General features: G+C 43.4%; 1 protein-coding gene across 4 annotated transcripts in view; it reads right to left on the reverse strand.

The window, feature by feature from the left end:
- Nucleotides 1-18,644, reverse strand: part of ltbp4 (latent transforming growth factor beta binding protein 4) — a 45,233-nt gene that overhangs the window by 16,428 nt on the left and 10,161 nt on the right. For 2 of the 4 annotated variants that reach the window (XM_017303076.1, XM_017303079.1), the window contains 10 exons: nucleotides 6,298-6,531; nucleotides 6,145-6,215; nucleotides 5,410-5,625; nucleotides 5,198-5,300; nucleotides 4,668-4,727; nucleotides 4,141-4,263; nucleotides 2,674-2,850; nucleotides 2,481-2,609; nucleotides 1,014-1,592; nucleotides 337-468 (listed from right to left, as the gene is read on the reverse strand). In XM_017303076.1, coding sequence (XP_017158565.1) covers nucleotides 337-468; nucleotides 1,014-1,592; nucleotides 2,481-2,609; nucleotides 2,674-2,850; nucleotides 4,141-4,263; nucleotides 4,668-4,727; nucleotides 5,198-5,300; nucleotides 5,410-5,625; nucleotides 6,145-6,215; nucleotides 6,298-6,531 — 1,824 coding nt within the window. Of the gene's footprint in view, nucleotides 1-336; nucleotides 469-1,013; nucleotides 1,593-2,480; nucleotides 2,610-2,673; nucleotides 2,851-4,140; nucleotides 4,264-4,667; nucleotides 4,728-5,197; nucleotides 5,301-5,409; nucleotides 5,626-6,144; nucleotides 6,216-6,297; nucleotides 6,532-13,085; nucleotides 13,456-18,644 lie in introns of those variants that run through there. The other 2 variants (XM_017303078.1, XM_017303077.1) reach the window with 2 other exon arrangements.

Here is an 18,644-nt window from a genome sequence, read left to right on the forward strand (position 1 = left end):
AACGCCTTGGGGTTCCTGGAGGAGCTGGAAGAGGCTGGGAGGGAAGTCTGGGCCTCCTGAGGCTGCTGCCCCCAAGACCCGACCCGGATAAGAGGAAGAAAATGGATGGATGGATGATATAATTCTGACTGAATATTTAATATTTTGTTTTTCCAATTTGTCTTGATTCAAATTTGTAATAAAATTATCTGAATAATTTATGATTCAGGATGAAAAATGGCTGCTGAATTGTTTTAAATAATCAAAAATGTCCTAAACAGTTTGATGTTCAGGTGAAATGAAACATTTTAATAATGAATCATGTTGAGGTTTCGTCCTTCCAGTGGATTTTCTCACCGAAGCAGCGACTCCGCTGAGCGTTGGGCTGGAATCCCTCATCACACTCACAGGTGTGTTTCCCACCTGGCTGATCCACGCAGCGGCCACGCTCACACACACCTGGTCTGATCTGACACACACCACGGACAGCTGCGCGCGCACAGACAGACACACACACACACACACACACACACACACACACACACACACTAGTGAATGCTCATTGGCATTTCACAATAAACAAATGATAACATAATGAACTGAACAGATCAATACTTTCCGATCTGAAGATCAATATTTTGTTTACATTGTCGATATATTAAAAATGGTCTCAAACCAATATTATCGTTTATCACGATAATTACTGGGACATTTTATCGTCCAGTAAAATTGGTTATTGTTGTAACACGACGCTGCCAGAAATGTTTTATTTTTCTTTAAAAAATAAAAAATAATTTATTTTTCATATGAAATTATAAAATCCTTCAGAATATGAAAATGTTTTTAACTTTTCCTTTAAAAAACAAAACAAAACCTAAACTCAGAAAGTTTCAGACTTCAGAGGCAAAATTCATCAGAATTTGGTGAAACTGATTCATAATCTATTTCAGATATTTTAACATTATCTGACCCGGTTCTTTTACCAACACACAGCCAGAACCGGATGGTCCAGTTCTGGTTCTGGCTCTACTCACGCTGGACTCTGGCGGGCCGGCTGGTTGGGCTCGCAGCCGGCCGTCTCTCCGGACCGGGCGGTTCTGGTCCAGGTCTGGACCCGCGCTCCGAGGTCCGGGGCGGGACCGGGGTCGGCAGAGAGTCCGCTGGTACCGGCGCCGGGTTGGGTTGCGATCCAGAGGACGGCAACGCCTGCGGCCTCGCCAGAGCCGAGTCCAATCGGCCATTTTGGATTTCCTGTCGGCCATGTTGGACCTCCTGTCGGCCATGTTGGACCTCCGGTCGGCCATGTTGGACCTCCGGTCGGCCATGTTGGACCTCCNGTCGGCCATGTTGGACCTCCTGTCGGCCATGTTGGACCTCCGGTCGGCCATGTTGGACCTCCGGTCGGCCATGTTGGACCTCCGGTCGGGCCTGAGCAGTTCGGGTTGCAGAACCAGCAGGGGGCGTCGGTCTGGAACCGGCGGTCACACCTGGCTGAGCAGGGACCTGGATCTGGGACTGGACTGGACCGGTTCTGGTACCAGACGATGACCCGGATGAACTGGGTCTCTGCTGAGAACTGGAGGTTCCAGCACCGCTGGACCCAGGAACCGGATCTGCAGGGAAGAAGGAGGTCCGAACCGTTAATGAATGATCATCAGAAGTTCTGGAGGTCCGATTCTGCTGAAGGAGAGAAAGGAACCGAGTTTACTTCCTCCCCTTCAAAATAAGAGCATGAATATAAACGTCGACCTGAAGGATTCTTAACAGCCGATAATCAAAACTTCAGCACAACTTTGTTCAAATGAATAAAGTTGAATAGAGCTTTAGAAATTATCCGAAAAATTTAATTTAGCGGAAGCTAAGTGCGCTAAATATTTCCAAGGTTAGCAAAACTGCTACTCTAAAAATTAGCTCCGCTAACAACTGCCAAGTTAATTTTTAGCTTAGCATTTTATTTATTCAGAAACTTTAGCAGAAGCTAAAACTACCAAAAAAAAGAGAAAAATTAGCTCTGCTAATAATAGTGGTGCTAATTTTTAGTTTTGGAAGTTACCCAGAAATGTATTTCAGTGAAGATGTATGTACGCTAAGTGTTTTCAAACTCAGCAAAAGGACTGAACCACAAAGCTAAGCTAAAAACTTAGTTCCACAAATAACCATGGAGCTAATTTTTAGCTTAGCGATTTAGAATTTATTTGTAACTTTCAAAGTTAGTAAAAATACTAGCGCTAAATGAAAACTAGCTCGCTATTAGCCGATTAGCTAAAGTGTTCCCCAAACTGGTCACCAGTTTTGCTAATTAAGACCAACAAACAGTTTTTAGGGAGCATTTTGTAACGGAGGTATTTTTGCTCAAATGAATTTGAATAAAATGTTTTCCCAAAAGCAAAAAGTAACAAAATCTGATTCCTTCTTCTTTTAAGCAAACACTTTAACATGTTATGATTAAAACCTTCAGGAGCGGCCCAGAAACGTGAGGTCGGATCCAACTGGATGCTAACCTGAGCCGTCCTGCGCCGTCAGCAGGGATTCTCGGCCCGTCGAATCGCCGTCCGCTCTTTGGCTGATCTGCAGAGTCGAAGCCGAGTAATGGTAACCCGGGCCGGCCGGACAGATCTCCTTAAAGGCAACTGAGGAGCAAACAGAAAGTCTGACGGAAAGCTCCAGAGAACCACTGGAACAGAACCGACCCACCTGAACCGAAGAAGGGGCACCGCACGCAGTCGGGCCCCCAGGCCTTCCCGACCCGGCTGCAGCAGCAGATCTGTTTGGTGATGTTCCGGACGATGGGCAGGGAGCAGGAATACGGACCCCGACTCGAGCCCAGGACCCGGTAGCACTGACCCTTCTCCTCTGAAATCACGCTCTGCGCTGAGGAGGAAACAGAGACGGAGATACGTCACCGAGCACATTCCGGTCCAAACGGGCCGAGACGCCAGAGCGCCGCATGCAGAACCAGAACATGCTGATCTCTGGCCAGCGGAAGCACGCAGAGTCCAGTTCCTGGTGCCTTCAGAGAATAAAGGCAGATACAAGACCAGAACCGGGCCGAGCAAGACCAGAACCAGTCCGAGCAAAACCAGAACCGGGCCGAGCAAGACCAGAACCGAGCCGAGCAAAACCAGAACCGGGCCGAGACACAACAATCAGGGAGATGGATGGTAAGTTCTGGACCAACCAAGAGTCAAACACATCTGGAGTTTTTCATTCAGGAGCTGTTAGAAATCCGCTAATAGCACAGCTAGCTTGTCCTTTAGCACTTTAGCATGTTTGCTAACTTTGAAAACGTTCGGCACACTTAGCTTAACTTAATTTAGCTGATTTGTAAACTTTCAGTTGAAGAAACTTCAACATCTGTGTTGAAGTTTTGCTCATCGACTACTAGGAATTATTCCACTTGTTAGACGTTTATTCATGCTCTTATTTTGAAGAATGTTTACTCAGCAGCGATATTATGTTGTAGTACACGTTGGTTATCAACATGATTGAAGTTAGCACCTTAGCATTAGCATACTAAATACTTTGTTGGTATAACTTCTTAGCTACTGCTAAATGCCATGTTGGTACAGAGCTAAAGCAGAGCTAACGTTTATGATTAGCACTTCATGGCTAATGCAGTAAACATGCCAGTTAGTGTTGCTCACCGCTGTCTGTGCTTTATTACTGTCTCCTACTGCTCTCTTATCAGTAGATGTTGCTGACATTAACTTTGTGTTGTATCTGTTACTCCTGGCTTGGTGCTGCTGTGCTAATCAGCTAACGCTAACGCTCTGTCCGCAGATTTTACTGCTTCCTGTATCTCAGATCCCTTCCGGTTCAGTTTCTGGGCCCGAAACAAGACAGACGCTCAGGAACTGGAGCAAAAAGACTTGGATTTAAAAACAATCGTGGAAAATGGAAGTGAAAACAGAGACGATGCCTCAGACAGCAGCCAGACCAGCATCCTGCAGCTCCTTCCTCCTCCGTCGAGGAATGCCGGTCGGAATGACGCAACTGCCGCCAGGATTCACCGAAACCGCCTGAACGCCTCACACCTCCCACCTGATGGAAGCCTTGCAGCTCCACGGACATTCAGGAGGATTCTGGAAGAGTTGCGTTATTCCTCTGGTGAAGCCGGCGGCGGAGTGCGAGTGTGTGTGTGTGTGTGTGTGTGTTACTTACAGATGCAGATTCCATGTGTGGCGTCGAGGATGAACCCCAACCGACACACACAGCTATAGCTCCCCCTGGTGTTCACACAGATGCCGTTCTCACACAGCCCCGGCTGCAGGCACTCATTCACATCTACACACACCAACACACACACACACGCGCGTGAGTGACGGGATTTCACTTCCACGACTCCGACACTCAGAGACGGGAGGAGAACTGCTGCAACCCAAAGACCTGAAGCTCAGTTCAGAAAACCACGCCTGGTTTCTGCAGGAAAATTAATCTGCAGATTAAAATCTCCTGATTATTAAAACGATGCGATTTAGACGAGTTCCTGCAAAACAACTTGAATATTAAAAATATTAATATTTTTCTATGTTTAGGTAAAAACAAAAAGGAAAATAAAACCTTCTGCTCATCTTTTCATGTTTTACATACTGGAGGATTAGCGCCCCCTTCTGGACTGGATGAACTCATCTCAGGAGCCCTCCACCTGCCGCTGACCTTTGACCTCTCTGTGTGGGTGTTTAACTCACCGACGCACTGCGTTCCATTGGTTCGCTCGAAGCCAACAGGACAGCTGCTGTTGCTTTGACCTGCGAACAAATAAACGTTTTCTTCAGCATTTAGCTAACTGGTTAGCTTATTTTATTTTATTTAGGTTTACCGTAATTAGCTTAGCTGATCTTAGCTTATTTAACCTTAGCTTAGCTTAGCTTAACGTACGCTACCTTCCTTTATATTTAATGGTTTTGTATTTACCTTTGTCAACAATATTTCATCTAGCTTTGACTTTCCAGGTTTAATTTACCTTAACCCGGGATAATTCATGGTATTTTTGTCTTATTAGTTTAGTTTATTTAGCTTAGCGAAGCTTCATTTACTTTAGCTACGTTTATGTTACCATAGTTCAGCTTAAGCTCATTTATTTTACAGATTGTTTATCTGATCTTGTGTCAGTTTCGTTTTAGCTCAGCTGTTTGTTTAGCTTTGCTCAGTAATTCTAATTTAGCTTCAGGTGAAAGTGGGAGTTTTGTGTCCGCTGGGGGTTTTGCCGTGTTCCCACCTGGAGCTTCAGGACAGAGGCTGCAGTCGCTCAGACCCCAGGCCTTCCCGACTCCCCTGCAGCACACCTCTCTGCTCCTCAGCCCAGGAAGTGGAGAGCTGCACTGCAAACACAGCGAACACGGATCACACCGCAGGGATAATCTGCTGCAGGAGGACGGAAACCGGCTGCACATCACAGCGACATCTTAACGTTCACCTGCCTCCGCTCACCTGTCCGTCTTTCACCTCTCTGAAGCAGTACTTGAAGCCAGACTGCTGGTTGTAGGTACCGCCGCCCCTCAGAGTCTGGGCCTGGATTCTAGCGCCACCTGCTGGAGCCGGAGCGCCAGCCGAACCCGAGGAGGACGAGGAGGAGGAGGAAGAGGAGGAGGAGGAGGTGGAGGAGGAGGAGGAGAGGGTCCGCAGGGCCGGGCTGGATCCGGACACCTGGAGCGACACGGAGGCAAAGAATCTGGGATTTAGTTCAAGTTGGACAGAATGTAATAAATAAAAACAAAGAAAATTAATCACACATGGAGATTAAACCAAAAAACTAAATTAGTAAAATAAATTAAACTTTTTTTAAGTTTAATTTTTACAACATAGTGCAAAATGAAAAAAATACAGAATCTACCAAATGAAACTATTTAAAAAAAAGTAATAAAACCATTAAAATAATGTAAAAAGTATTCAGGCAGGAAATCTAAAAAACAAAAGTGAAAAATAAATAAATTGAAAAATATTAGTAAGAATTAAATAGAAAATAGAATCAAATACACAATTTAAAAGAAATTCAAACTGAATTTGTAAAAAGACACAATTGGAAGAAAATCACATGAAAATCCTAAAATAAATCAGAATTCAATTAAATTCATAAAAAATCTGAAACCAAAACATTCCTTAGTTTCTTGAGCAACCTGAGCAGGAAGTAGATTCTGATTGGATGAGAGGAGATGACTGGTTTACCTTCATCACCTGGTGGATCTTCACGCTGGCCTCTGGGGGGTGCTGAACTCTGACCTTTACCATGCGGGGGTCTGTGCGTTTGGTAAAAGAAACTCAGACAAACCGAACGTTTCTCTGAAAACACAAAAACGTCTCATAAACACGTCGACTCACCTGCGGACGGCGGCGCCCGGTTCTGGCCGAGCGGCAGCAGGAACTCCGACCGCATCAGCTCCTGATTGGCCGCCGCGGAGGAGGGCGGCGGCGGCCGGACGATCTCATTGGTGGAGGCGGCGCCGGGGGGCGGGACGGGAATCTGGCAGAACCTCCCGGTGAAGTTAGCGGGGCAGAGGCACCGGTCCGTCTGCAGGCACAGGCCGCCGTTCTTACACAGCAGCGGGCAGAGGACTGCGGAGGAGATGGACCGGGTTCTGCTCAGTCCGGGTCCCTTTGGGTCGGAACCAGCAGCAGAACGGCTGGACAGAGGCTCAGTGAAAACTGACCTGCATTATTGGATTTTTTAAAATGTTATTACTGGTAATATTTGAAACCTTTAAGCTTTTTACGTGTTTAAATCCTGGAAGCTAACATTAGCATTAGCCTGAAACCTCCATGTTGTTTGTTCCTGTTAAATAAACTGAAAAACATTTAGATTATCTAATTATTCTTAGTTTGTCACAGAAAAGTACAACATTTATAATTAAATTTAAGAATTTCTCCAAAAATAAAATTTAAATGCAGGAAATGTGGAAACTTTTCTAAATATGTTGCTAAATATAAAATTTTATTTCTAACACTTTAAACATAAAAAAAACAAATAAGTACTTATTAAATGACATTTTAATAATTAGTGGTTTTAGTTTAAACCTACAAAGAAATAGAAAAAAATTAAATATCAAAATAATGTAAATATCAGATCCTGATAATTCACCAAAATATGGGCGAAATTATAAAGTTCAATATTCCAAGCAAAATGTTTAATGAGCTTCCAAAAACTAATCCAATCAGTAAAATGTTTAGCAAGACATTTTATTTTAATTGTTTGAAAAAAAGTTACAAAAATTAAATTATTCCACATTTTTTTCCTGAGTGGTTTGGCTTTGTTGGAATTCCCAGTTTGTAATCACCAGCATTCCCAGTTCATCCACATCGGAGCGCTAACAGGTGAGGCTGGCGCCAACAGAACCAGCCACCACTTCCTGTTTCCTGTTTGAGGCGACGCCACAGGAAGTGGCTGCATTGTTAGTCCGAGAGCCGCTGGAGTCCAAAACGCCGCCGATCAGACGGAAACCGACGGAAACCTCTGGGTGTTTACGGTGCTTTTACTTTGGAGACCAGCGCCATCATGGACCCAGAGTGAGTGAGTGTGTGTGTGTGTGTGTGTGTGTGTGTGTGAGAGTGTGTGTGTGTGTGTGTGTGTGTGAGTGTGTGTGTGTGAGTGTGAGTGTGAGAGTGTGTGTGTGTGTGAGAGTGTGTGAGTGTGTGTGAGTGTGTGTGTGAGTGTATGTGTGAGTGTATGTGTGTGTGTGTGTGTGTGTGTGTGAGAGTGTGTGTGTGAGAGTGTGTGTGTGTGAGTGTGTGAGTGTGTGTGTGTGTGCTCGCCACGCTCAGGCTAGCTGCTACAGAGCGGATTTGTCCTGCACGGTTATCGAACTGAACCACAGATGGAGCCCATCAACGCCGAGTCTGGAGCGAGTTTCAGGCCCAAACCCAGAAAACAGCCGAGCTCGGGGTAAACAAAACTGTGACATCATGAACAGAGAAAAATCACAGAAACACAAACAATCTGTTGGGCTCAGCGTAGGAGGAGAAAGCAAGAAATCAGATAAAAGGCAACATGGCAGGTTTCTCTTCAAAAAGACAAATGTAGTTTATCTCCTGTAAAAACAATAGAAGGGGTAAAACATCCGGGGGGTAAATACTTCTAAAGGGACTTTATGACCCCACCGGGATCCTGGCTCAGCTAGCAAAATGTTACACAATATGAAGTGAAACAGAGAAACGTGTTCCAACGTTGCTGCAAAGATCATGTTTCAGATTCATGTTTAAAAGATGAACCACTTCAAAACGTCGACTCTAAGCTGACCAACAGAATCAATAATCAATAATCAATCACATGAGGAACTGAAACAAACTTAATTTCCATTTCAATAATGTTTCTGTTTTTCTCTTTCTACCAAAAACGGGATGACAAAAGTCTTCAGTCTGCTGCTTTGGTCTCAACTAAACTCTTTATTGAAGGATAATTTTGTTTCCTGAGGCTTTATATTTAATTTCATTTATCGTTTGTTTTTTAAAACATCTTCCAGTTCCAGAGTTAAATGTTCATTTGAATTTAAAGTTTTTAAAGTTTACTGATCTTTGCAAAGGTTTTCTTGCACCATTATGCCATCATTACCATAATATTACTGGAAAATGGTCTCAAAACAACAATATTATCATTATCGCATTAACTTCTGGGACAATTTATCGTCCAGAAAACCATTTTGTCAAGAGGTTTCAGGTCATTTCAGTCATTAGCAGAGGAGAACCAACAACGTCATCAAAAGTGTCAAAGTGTTTCCATTGCAGATTCAACAATGTTGAAAAACCACTTCAACCTTGCGCAAAGACTTTAATTTAAAAAACCCATTTTTTTCAAAACTGGCATTTCCACTAAAATTCATTGTCACAATTTCCTGGTCAACGGAAAAACAGCTAGAGAGGAAAAAATGCTGCGGATATGTTACAGTAAATATCTGGTTTCGACTGCATTATGGATGAAATGCAACTGAAGTATGGCACAGCCAGACTCGGGTCGTCCCTCTCATGTCGTGGTGATTTTCTGGCTGCATGGGAAAGCCTGACCTGAAGGCTTTTATTTGGAAAATGTCGCGTAAGCAACAGTAAATCATGCAGAGGGAGTCAGAAGAGCTGCGACCGTTGAACTCATTACTGCGCCGCTGTAATGTTGGCTACAGTTTATACAAACAGAGAAAAACAAGACACTCCTTCAAACATTTCTGCTCTTCGTGTTAAATCACTAAAAGCTGAGCAGAGAACAGCTGTAAGGTCAGGGGAGTTGACCTCTGACCCCATGATGTCACCACCCCCACCCTTTTACCTCCCAGAGCGTGTTGGTGTTCATTACCTCACTGCAAGTTCAAACAGTCACACATCACCAGCAAAACATCCTGCACACATCAATCAGAGGCGCTGTGTGTGTGTGTGTGTACTTGCATATGCTACATATAGAGGACCAGTTCCTCCACTTTCACCCACAAATTGAGGTCACTGTGAAGAGCGAGGACATTTTCGCTGCAGCTCTACTTGTTAGGTTTAGAGATGCGATGTGAATTAAGTTTTGTTAAGATCAGGAATAGACTAGTAATGGTCAGGCTAGGGAGTGATTTAGGTTTAGGCAGTAGTGATCACCACTAACTAAACAACTAGCTGCGCCAACCATGAAGCAGTAATCGTAAACATTAGTTCCGCTAAGTGCTACACCAACACAATATTAAACCTAAGCTAATGCTAAAGCTCAACACTAACAGTATTTAACTAAAGCTAAAGCTCAATCAGTAAATTCAAATATGTTGTGTTTTTGTTTAACACTTCTGGCTTTTTACTTATGTAAGTGCTGTATTCCTCTGCATACAACATGTACACATTTGTTTATTTGTTGTATACTTGCAATTTGTTCAACTGAATATTTCAGCAGCAAGGCAGTTCAAATCTGTTGCACCATAAAAACACAAGAATAACAAATCATAAAAACATCATACAGTCAACAATTGAGAAACCAGTATCAAACAAAATGAATGGAGATCAATACAAAGTCCCAATATGGTGCTAAATATTAGGACTTTGTATTGTGTGTCTGCGTGAGCTGCTATTTATAGCACTGTGAAAACCGTAAACACAAAATGCATTGCAAGGACTTAACTCTGTAGCAAAAAAAAAAACGATTTCTGATCAAATCTATTGATTTGATCAGAAATCGATTAAATATGCTTGGAAATGTTCAGGAAGTAAATAAAGGTTCCTTTCTATTCTCAGAAATACTTATTTTCAGCTGTTACAGCTAGGAACTGGAGACCAGGCCTGAAATCTGGGTGACAGACTCCGACCTGAACCTTTAGAGTTACATAAAGACAGTTAGAAAGTCGACCTTCTGTCACCTAAAGAACATCTCCAGGACTAAATGACTAAAGTCCCAGCAAGATCTAGATAATTGAGTTTAAAATGCTTCTGTTAGTTTCTAAATCACTGAACAGCTTAGCACCAAAATAAGTTAAAGACACTAAAACCAACCTGTTCAGAGCTGCTTCAACACATTTGATGTGTATTTGCTTGGAAATTCAGATGATATATGACAAACTGTGATGTTTATTGCTTGTTTCATAATTGATGACTGCACAATGTTTTTATGTTTTCCACTTTGAACTGCCTTGTTGCTGTAATGTGTTACACAAATAAACTTGACTTATTTTGTTTTGAGTTGTCAGCTAATGAAAAATGAAAGCCACATGTCAGCGCTGTTTCCTCTCCCTGTTACTCTTTTTCCATTAAACTGTGCAACATTGTGTACTCATTAAGTTAAAATCCTTTGAGTTGCAGAACATAAAAGACATCTGGATCTTTCCAGCTATTCATGTTCAACAAATCCAGCTTCAAAAACAAAAACACACGATCAGAGTGAACGAAAAACCAAATTCATCCGTTCAATTTTCATTTAATTTAAAAGGAAGCTGCTGACAAACTGATCATCTTCAGAGTGAAACCTCAAGAACAGCAGCTCCTGCTCCAGGGCGTTAGCACAATGCTAATGTGGAAAGACGATAACAATGACTTGAGAGAAGCAGCTGCTCCTTTATTCTCCATCAGGGTGTGTCAGGTGACGTCCACCTGTGCTGTTTTTGGTAAACGTTCAGAGCCTGAACCTGGATTAGCATGTCAGCGCTAACAGAGCTCAGTGTGTTGAGTGAAGCTGCTCCAGATCAGCCATGTGACCTGCAGATCGCTGCGTCTGAAGAAGAGCCAGTGAATATTTTTGCCTTCTGGACTGATCCCAGATCAGGAGAAGTTAAATCATTGCTGTCGGCAGCAGCAGGTCTGACAGACGCTTTCTGCTGAAATGTCGAAGCTTTTCTGGTTTTGATGCAGTTTATGGGACCATTCTTGGAAACACTATATTTGAAGGGGGGTGTAAAAGACTGACATGACACTTTCATAAACACCTGTCATGAACATGAATAAGTCTTCATGAATATTTATGACTGTTGTCAAAGCGTCATTCGGTAAATCAGGACACTTTTAATACAAAGTTGACATTATTCAAAATGTCTTTGTTATGTCAGTCTTATTCACCCCCTTCAAATAAAGTGTTACCCCATTCTTCACTAGTTGGACTAATCTGATCTAATCTAATCTAATCTAATCTAATCTAAAGCTTTTAGTGGGTTTGTATGTTAAATCTGAAAGGAATTGATGAAGTTTTAACATTTTTATAGGTAAAATGCAGAATTTTTCTTTCTTCATTTAAAAACAGATCAAAATCAGTCAAGTTGGATGGAGAACAACAACATTTTAGGCCATAGATTCTCAGGTGTGGACTTTGACTAGGCCATTCTAACCAAACTTGTTTTACAAAGTGGTGGCTGTGGCTCCAAAGGGGACCACCAGGAGGCGCCAGGCGGGCCCCAGAAAACTGGGGGGAGGATGACAAAAATAAATGCAACGGTAAAAAAAACCCCCAAAAAACAGGATCTCAATTTCTTAAATTATTTTTTCTTTATCGTTTTTAATTTTTTTATGTTGTTAAAGGCTCATCTGGGGACGCGCAATGCTAACTAGCTTAGGCTAGAAATTATATTTTTCAGTGTTTCTTTATACTAAACATTTGTCACTACTTAAACAAACAAGAAAGAAATTTTTTTTCTATAATAAAATATAATCTGTGTTTCAATCATTTTAGCAAAATATAAGTTAAAGTAATTTATTGTAAAGTTCATTTTTCTGACTGGCTGCCAGTCAAATCACTCAAGCTAGCATAGCGAGCGCAAAATGGAAACGTTTCTGGCGAGAAAAAGACCAAAAGAACCTGCAGTGGAGGACGGCCGTCAAAACCCGAGAAGTCACGGAAAATTTAAATCAGAAGGCAGCGTTTATGCAACCGAGTGGAGAATTAAAAACACTAAAAGTTCATGTTTATTTACTTATTTTTGTAGCATTGTAAGCCTGTTTTAATAAGCAATACATCAATTAATCGCCTGATAAATTAAAACAAACTCCATAATTTCCATTTGCATGATTAATGGGTTTTTCTCTTGATTCTTTTCTACCAAAAACGAGAAGACAATCATCTTCAGTCTGCTCTGCTCTCATCTAGAATTTTTTAAGGACAATTTTGTTTTTTGTCTCCATTTTATTTGTTGTTTCGTTCATTTATTATATTTATTTGTTTCAGATGTGAATCAGCTTCTGCTATAATCTGGTTCGGCGCAGTGACGTTTATGATTCCCTTTTTAAATAAAGTTCAATAATCAACTGAAAGCTGAATTCTGATTGGTTTTAAACACTGTAAAGCAGATTTTAAAAGTTGTGAACATGAGATAAAAAAAAATATAAACCCCAAAGACGAGCCATGCACTCTTTAGACTCGGTGACATCTTTGCTGCCTGTGGCCAAAAATAAACTTGTTTAACAGAAAGACACGTTATTTTCTGACAAGCTGCTTTTCATGTTCCATTGTTTCATGCTGCACAAAAACCTCTGAAGTTTAACGTATGTGATGTTTCTGAACCCAATGCTGCTGAATTGTTCCATGTTTTAACAGAACGAAGTCTGAGCGCCCTCTAGTGGATTTACAGGAGTTATCGGATTGGTGGTTTGAACACAACCTAAAGCTTTCCCCGTTGCATCAGCAACCAGCCGTGCAGCCTGAATGTTGCCGGGTTTAGTCCCAGATCCTGGAAACTTACAGACTCTGAAGCCGGGACCGTGAGCGCCGTCTCGCCTTCCTGCGGCTCCGCCGTCGGCGCTGTACAGCGTGGTCACGTTGCCCTTCTCGCAGCGGTTGATGCAGCCGTCCTGGTTGCAGAGCACCTTGCAGATGGTCGGCGTGAACATCACCTGAATCCTCTCCAGTCCTCTTCTGGCTCCCATCTGTCCCCACGTTGGCCCAGGAGAGGCCAGGAAGATGAAGAGGAGCGGGAAGCAGGCGAGTCGCAGCTGCTGCATGTTCACAGTTGCAGGGAGAGTTTGTGAATTTGTTGCATGGCCAGAAAGCCTCGAAGCTCTACGCTCTCCGACTCTGAACTCGCTCTCAGTTTCTTGCTAGTTGGTGGAGTGAAAACAAGCACTGGAGGAGGAAAAAAAAAAGGGAGGAAGAAGAAAACGCCATCTCCCTCCCCTTCCCTCCCCGGTCAGTTTTCACTAAACCCTCCAGAGTGTGAGCAGGCAGAGAGAGAGCTGCAGATAATTGGAAGCAGTGTGCAGCGCTGGGCTCAACTCCAAACTAAATGTTTAGCAGGGATCTGCTCCTTTGGTCGGCGTGCGGAGCGCCAGCAGTTACTCCTCTTCCTCGCTCCTGAGGCCCCGTATCTCTGGTTTCGTAACGCGCTGCCGAGCTTTAGAGGATGTCAGGCTGATGATGCAACCCGGTTTTGGGTTTCAGGAGTCGGGTTGCTCAGTTTCTTCATGATGCTGCAGGCTGAGCAGGAACTGCTGAGTTTACTCACTTGTTGTTGACATGTTGTTGTCTGCTGAACCTGATTTGTTGCCGTCGTGTTTACATGACGCATCTGGAGCTCTGATTCCTTCCAGTTCCCTCTGCAGCTCCTCTGAGGAGCTTCAGGCTCAGCAGCTGGACTTTAAAGCTGGTCAACTTGTCCTAAAGCTCAAAGAAATAAAAAAGTCTCCAGATATTTCCTAGGAAGTGATGAAGTACGATCTGTCGGCGAAATATTGAAGCCTTGGCTGAGAAACACATCAAGGGAAACATCATGTTTATGTCCAACTGCTTTTCTACAAGGAAAGTAGAGTTTCTGGTATTATTGGCATGTAAATTCATCGTAGCTTCAGTTATTTTACCTCAGCTCATGCCAATTCATCTGACCGTATATTGGTTTATGTTATTTTATTAGCGCAAGCTTTGTTTATCTTAATTTCTCTTTTTTATGCACCTCAGTTGGATTTGTCGTAGTTTACCTCAGTTTAGTTTATCTTATTTTAACATTTACAGATTTGAGCTAAATGCTCATTTTGTTATATTTTTGTGATTTCTTGCATGGAAACAAACTCAAACATCAGAATCTTGTCACAGTTTCAGCTCTGACCAAGCTTAGCTTGATTCTCATCTCCCTTCAGTGCTCCGTCTGATTTTTCTCCCATTGAGTTTGATTTGTCTGGTTGAATTTCAACTGGGATAATCAGCAGACAAAAAGAGGATTCATAAAAGACTGACGTTGTTGTTTTATCTTGTAGTCTGCCTGTAGTTTTGGCGACGGCAGCAGAGGAAGTGAGCGAAGCCGTTCAGTCCGTGTTGGTCATGCTTCCAAATATGGAAGAACTAAAGTCGGAGCAAGAGGAATGTTTAAGACATTTTGTGCCTGATAGAGATGTCATGGCTCTACTCTCCATGAGTTTGTGTAAAGTAGACGCAATTTCCGGTAAGCTTTGTCAAGCTAACGCTAGCTAACATTAGCTACTAGATAAAATCAGATCCAATCGTTTAAAGCCTCCAGGAAGAAATCACTTCTCAAGAGCCGAGGGTTCAGACAGACAGAGCTGAGACGCCTGAATTCTTGGTGAGTCCTTTGATTGGAAGGTGTCCAGAAAGTATCGCTCAAACTGGTTCTTCAGATGGGGAAGAGCAGCAGCTCCACTCTGAACTCAGAGTCTTAAGTCTGATTAAAAACACCAATCATCTGAATACCAGAGGAACACGTCATACACCAGAGATGCCATAAAGCCTGATGTAGGAAGGAGGCAAACACTCTGCGAACAGGGATTACAGAGGCACGCAGGCCATCCGCCATCTTGCTACTAAGCTCTTCTTCTGTGGTGTGTAGCGCCCCCTGCTGATGTAGCATCCCTGGTTCCCACAATGACGGCTCTCAACAAAAGAGAGCGGTTGCTGTTGCTTTGTCTTCAGGTGTTCGTCACGCTGATGAACCGGGAAAACCACAGCGACCGACTGGAAACGGACTGGACGTTCTGGAACCTCGCTCTTCTAGTGGAAACGCACAGCATCAATTCAGAACCACATCCAGGAACCAAAGCAGGCTCCAAACTGCTTTGGTGGAAAGTCCCATCAGTAGTCTTCAAGGGATCGCCATCCGGAAAACCAGAGAAGTGAATGTTTTTTGTGTTTGTTTTGTCGTCATCTCAAATTATTGCATTGCATCGAGTTCCACAGAAACCTGTTATTAGCCCATTCATTTAAATGTGGTGTGTGCAACAGGGAGACATGTAGGACATGCAGGACAGGGGCCAGTCAGGAACAAGACTTAGGGTCACTGGTTCCTGAACCTGGATTCCCAAGCAAACTTCCAGGCTCAATGCAGAACACGATCGAACCTCCTCAAAGGTTAAACATCCTGCTGCAGTCTGGTTCCCCTAAAGGGTTTCATTCCCACCAGCCCAGTTCAGTCCGCTTTAACTCGACTCCAGTCTGTTTGTCTAGAAAGTCCGGTCCGGTTGGTGAGGTGTGAACGCTAACCAACCTCAGACCTCTGACCTCTGACCTTCCAAACCTCGGTCTGGGTTCGGCTGAAGTGAACTCTGGTTTGGTTTGAATGTGAACGCCAAGCGGACCAGAGTCCGCTCCAAAAGCAGGAAGTGGACTACAGCGCAGGGCATTCTGGGTAAATCCAACCAAAGCTAACGTGCTAGCCTAGCGCTAGCAGCAGAAATGGCTCCTGGTCTTTAGCCTAGAGAGAAATCCTCCAACCGCTAAAATCCTCCATCTTGTTTCCATCTGGTGAAGAAGGAAGTTGCTCTCAGCGTCTTCAGAGGTTTTTGTGTCGTTTCCTTCAGTGGTTCTGGGTGCAGCGCCCCCACAGGCCAGGAGGGGAACAGGTTGGTTTGACACAGAGAACCACAGCAGCTGGAGATGTTAAATGTTTTGGTACCAGTAGAACCGGGTCGACCGGACCATCAGGAGGAGAAACTTCCTAAGTGGTTTTTACTGTAGGCGCCTTTCTCCCTGCTGTTTACAACATGATCCCCACATTAGAACAACCTGAGCTCTTTCCTTCCTGTATCCATGGTTTTCCACTGTATATTCTTAATAGCATCATGTTGCTTCCAACGGAGCAGGGAAAAGTTGCCCATTTAAGGCTATCTGCGCTCGCTTGCTGGCCTCCCACCAGCAGAGCCAACGTCCTGCGAAGGCGCTGGAAAATGGACGGATTCCAACAAGCAAAGGCCTGACAGCAGGGATCAACCTGTGAGACCGACACCCGTCTGGTGTGCCAGCAGGGCCCCAACTGGGCCCCGGCAGGGCAGAGGACCACAGTGTTTGGCTGAATAGAGCCTGGTTGTGTCTGCATGTGTTTGTCTATGATCTCATGTCCTGACTGAATGAGGGCTGATGTAAAGTCAGGATCAGTGAAGCAGAAACACTACAAACACCACCAGTGGCAGAAAGTTGACCCACTGAGAGCATTATTATTATTATTATTATTTATTATTTTAGCTCCAACGTTACAGCCTCAGCTGGTCCTTTACTGTTCACTCTGACCCAAGGAATCAGGTTCTGCACTCTCAAAAACACAAAAACAGAATGTAAATGTGTTCAAGTACATAAAATTCTCTAAGCTCCTGCCATGTATCAAGTTGAAGAGATTTAGGGTTGATATTTAAGTTGTTTATCCCCCTGATGGTCCGGTTGACCAACCAGAACCAGAACCAGAACATCTGCTCCACCTCCAGCTGCTCTGAGTCAAACCAACCTGTTCCCCTCCTGGCCTGTGGGGGCGCTGCACCAAGAACCACTGAAGGAAACGACACAAAAACCTCTGAAGACCCTGAGAGCAACTTCCACTGAACCCAGACCGAGGTTGGGAGGACCAGGGGTCAGAGGTCAATAAGTATTCAGACCTCACCCGCCGAACCGAACTTTGACTAGACCAACGGACCGGAGTCGGGTCAAAGCTGTTTTCAGAGTTGGTGTTTTTTGTAGCCTTAGTGGTTGGACTTGATAAAAACATCTGCTGATAAAAACACAAAGATCCCAACAACAGAGGCGGTGAAAGTTGGATCTCTTGGTAAAACTAACAGCTAAAAGCTGCAGCTTCGCTTGTGCACATCAGAAAACCATCATGTTTCATCATGTTACGATTTCATTTTTCTTTTTGCACCAGTGTCCTTCACACGTGAATGAAACATTTAGACCTCTAGCTGATCCTGCGCCCCCTGATGAAGAACGGCCTGAGGCATTTTCTTCCAACAGCTGAACAATAACAGGAACTGTTTACTGGTCTAATCGCAGCAGTCAGACCTGAACCGTGTGACCGCTTGGACACGCAGCTTATCTGAGGTTTACAGTGAACACCAGGCCGCCGGCTCCATTAACACATCATGGACGGAAAACATTCCAGCAGCCGCAGCTTAGCGGCCTGCGCTGTATTCACTTTATCTCACAGAACACAACTTATCAGCCACAAAATGATCCACGTTCTGTGGCATGCTACATATACGACCCTGTTCATTTACTTAAACAACAACCCAACCGGCTGTCTGCAAGGCGGGAAGGAAAAACACACCGAGGTCCAACACTTACAGGAAAACATCAGGCTGGCTGTCTGCTGCGAAAAATACAGGAAAATGTCAAACAGGCTCATTTGAAGGAAAATAATCGTTTCTAGAAAGCATGTAATTAAAGTGTCATAACGCTTATTTTATCTGTGCAGTTTTTATTAAGAGGCTACAATCAAGAAAGGTAATCCTGAACCATAAATGATTTATATCGGATAAAATCTGTTGTAAAAACATTTAAAATGAGAGCTTTACAACTAATTTGATATGATTTTCTATTTTAAATTGAACCGTTTAATATTTAACTCTTTAAAGAAGTTTAGCTTGTAAGAAACCTGATGCTAATGTGGCGCTAATGCTACGCCAGCTGATACAATAATGAAATGTATTCTCCTGTACTTTATATTAGTCATAAAACATTTAATAGTTTTACAATTTCACAGAACAACGTGTTTTAAATCTAACTGTTTTAATATTTACTTCCTAAAGAAGTTTAGCTTCTAAGAAAACCCAAGCTAATGTAGCGCTAATGGCTAATGCTAAGCCAGCTAATATACAATAAGCTATTTATTTTCACATACTTGTTTCATATCAACGGATGTCTTCATGTTTATTCCAAAATTCTGACAGAACCATCTGAAACCGGGTCTCACTGGACCAGGAAACGTTTTCCGTTGCCCCGGGTTGCAGCACTGGCAGCCATCATGGTCTGCTGCTGCTGCTGCTGCAGCTCATCTGCTGCTGCAGGCCGTCAGCTGCTGCTGCAGCTCATCTGCTGC

This window comes from Poecilia reticulata, unplaced genomic scaffold, assembly GCF_000633615.1.
Source record: "Poecilia reticulata strain Guanapo unplaced genomic scaffold, Guppy_female_1.0+MT scaffold_159, whole genome shotgun sequence".
Taxonomy (NCBI): domain Eukaryota; kingdom Metazoa; phylum Chordata; class Actinopteri; order Cyprinodontiformes; family Poeciliidae; genus Poecilia; species Poecilia reticulata.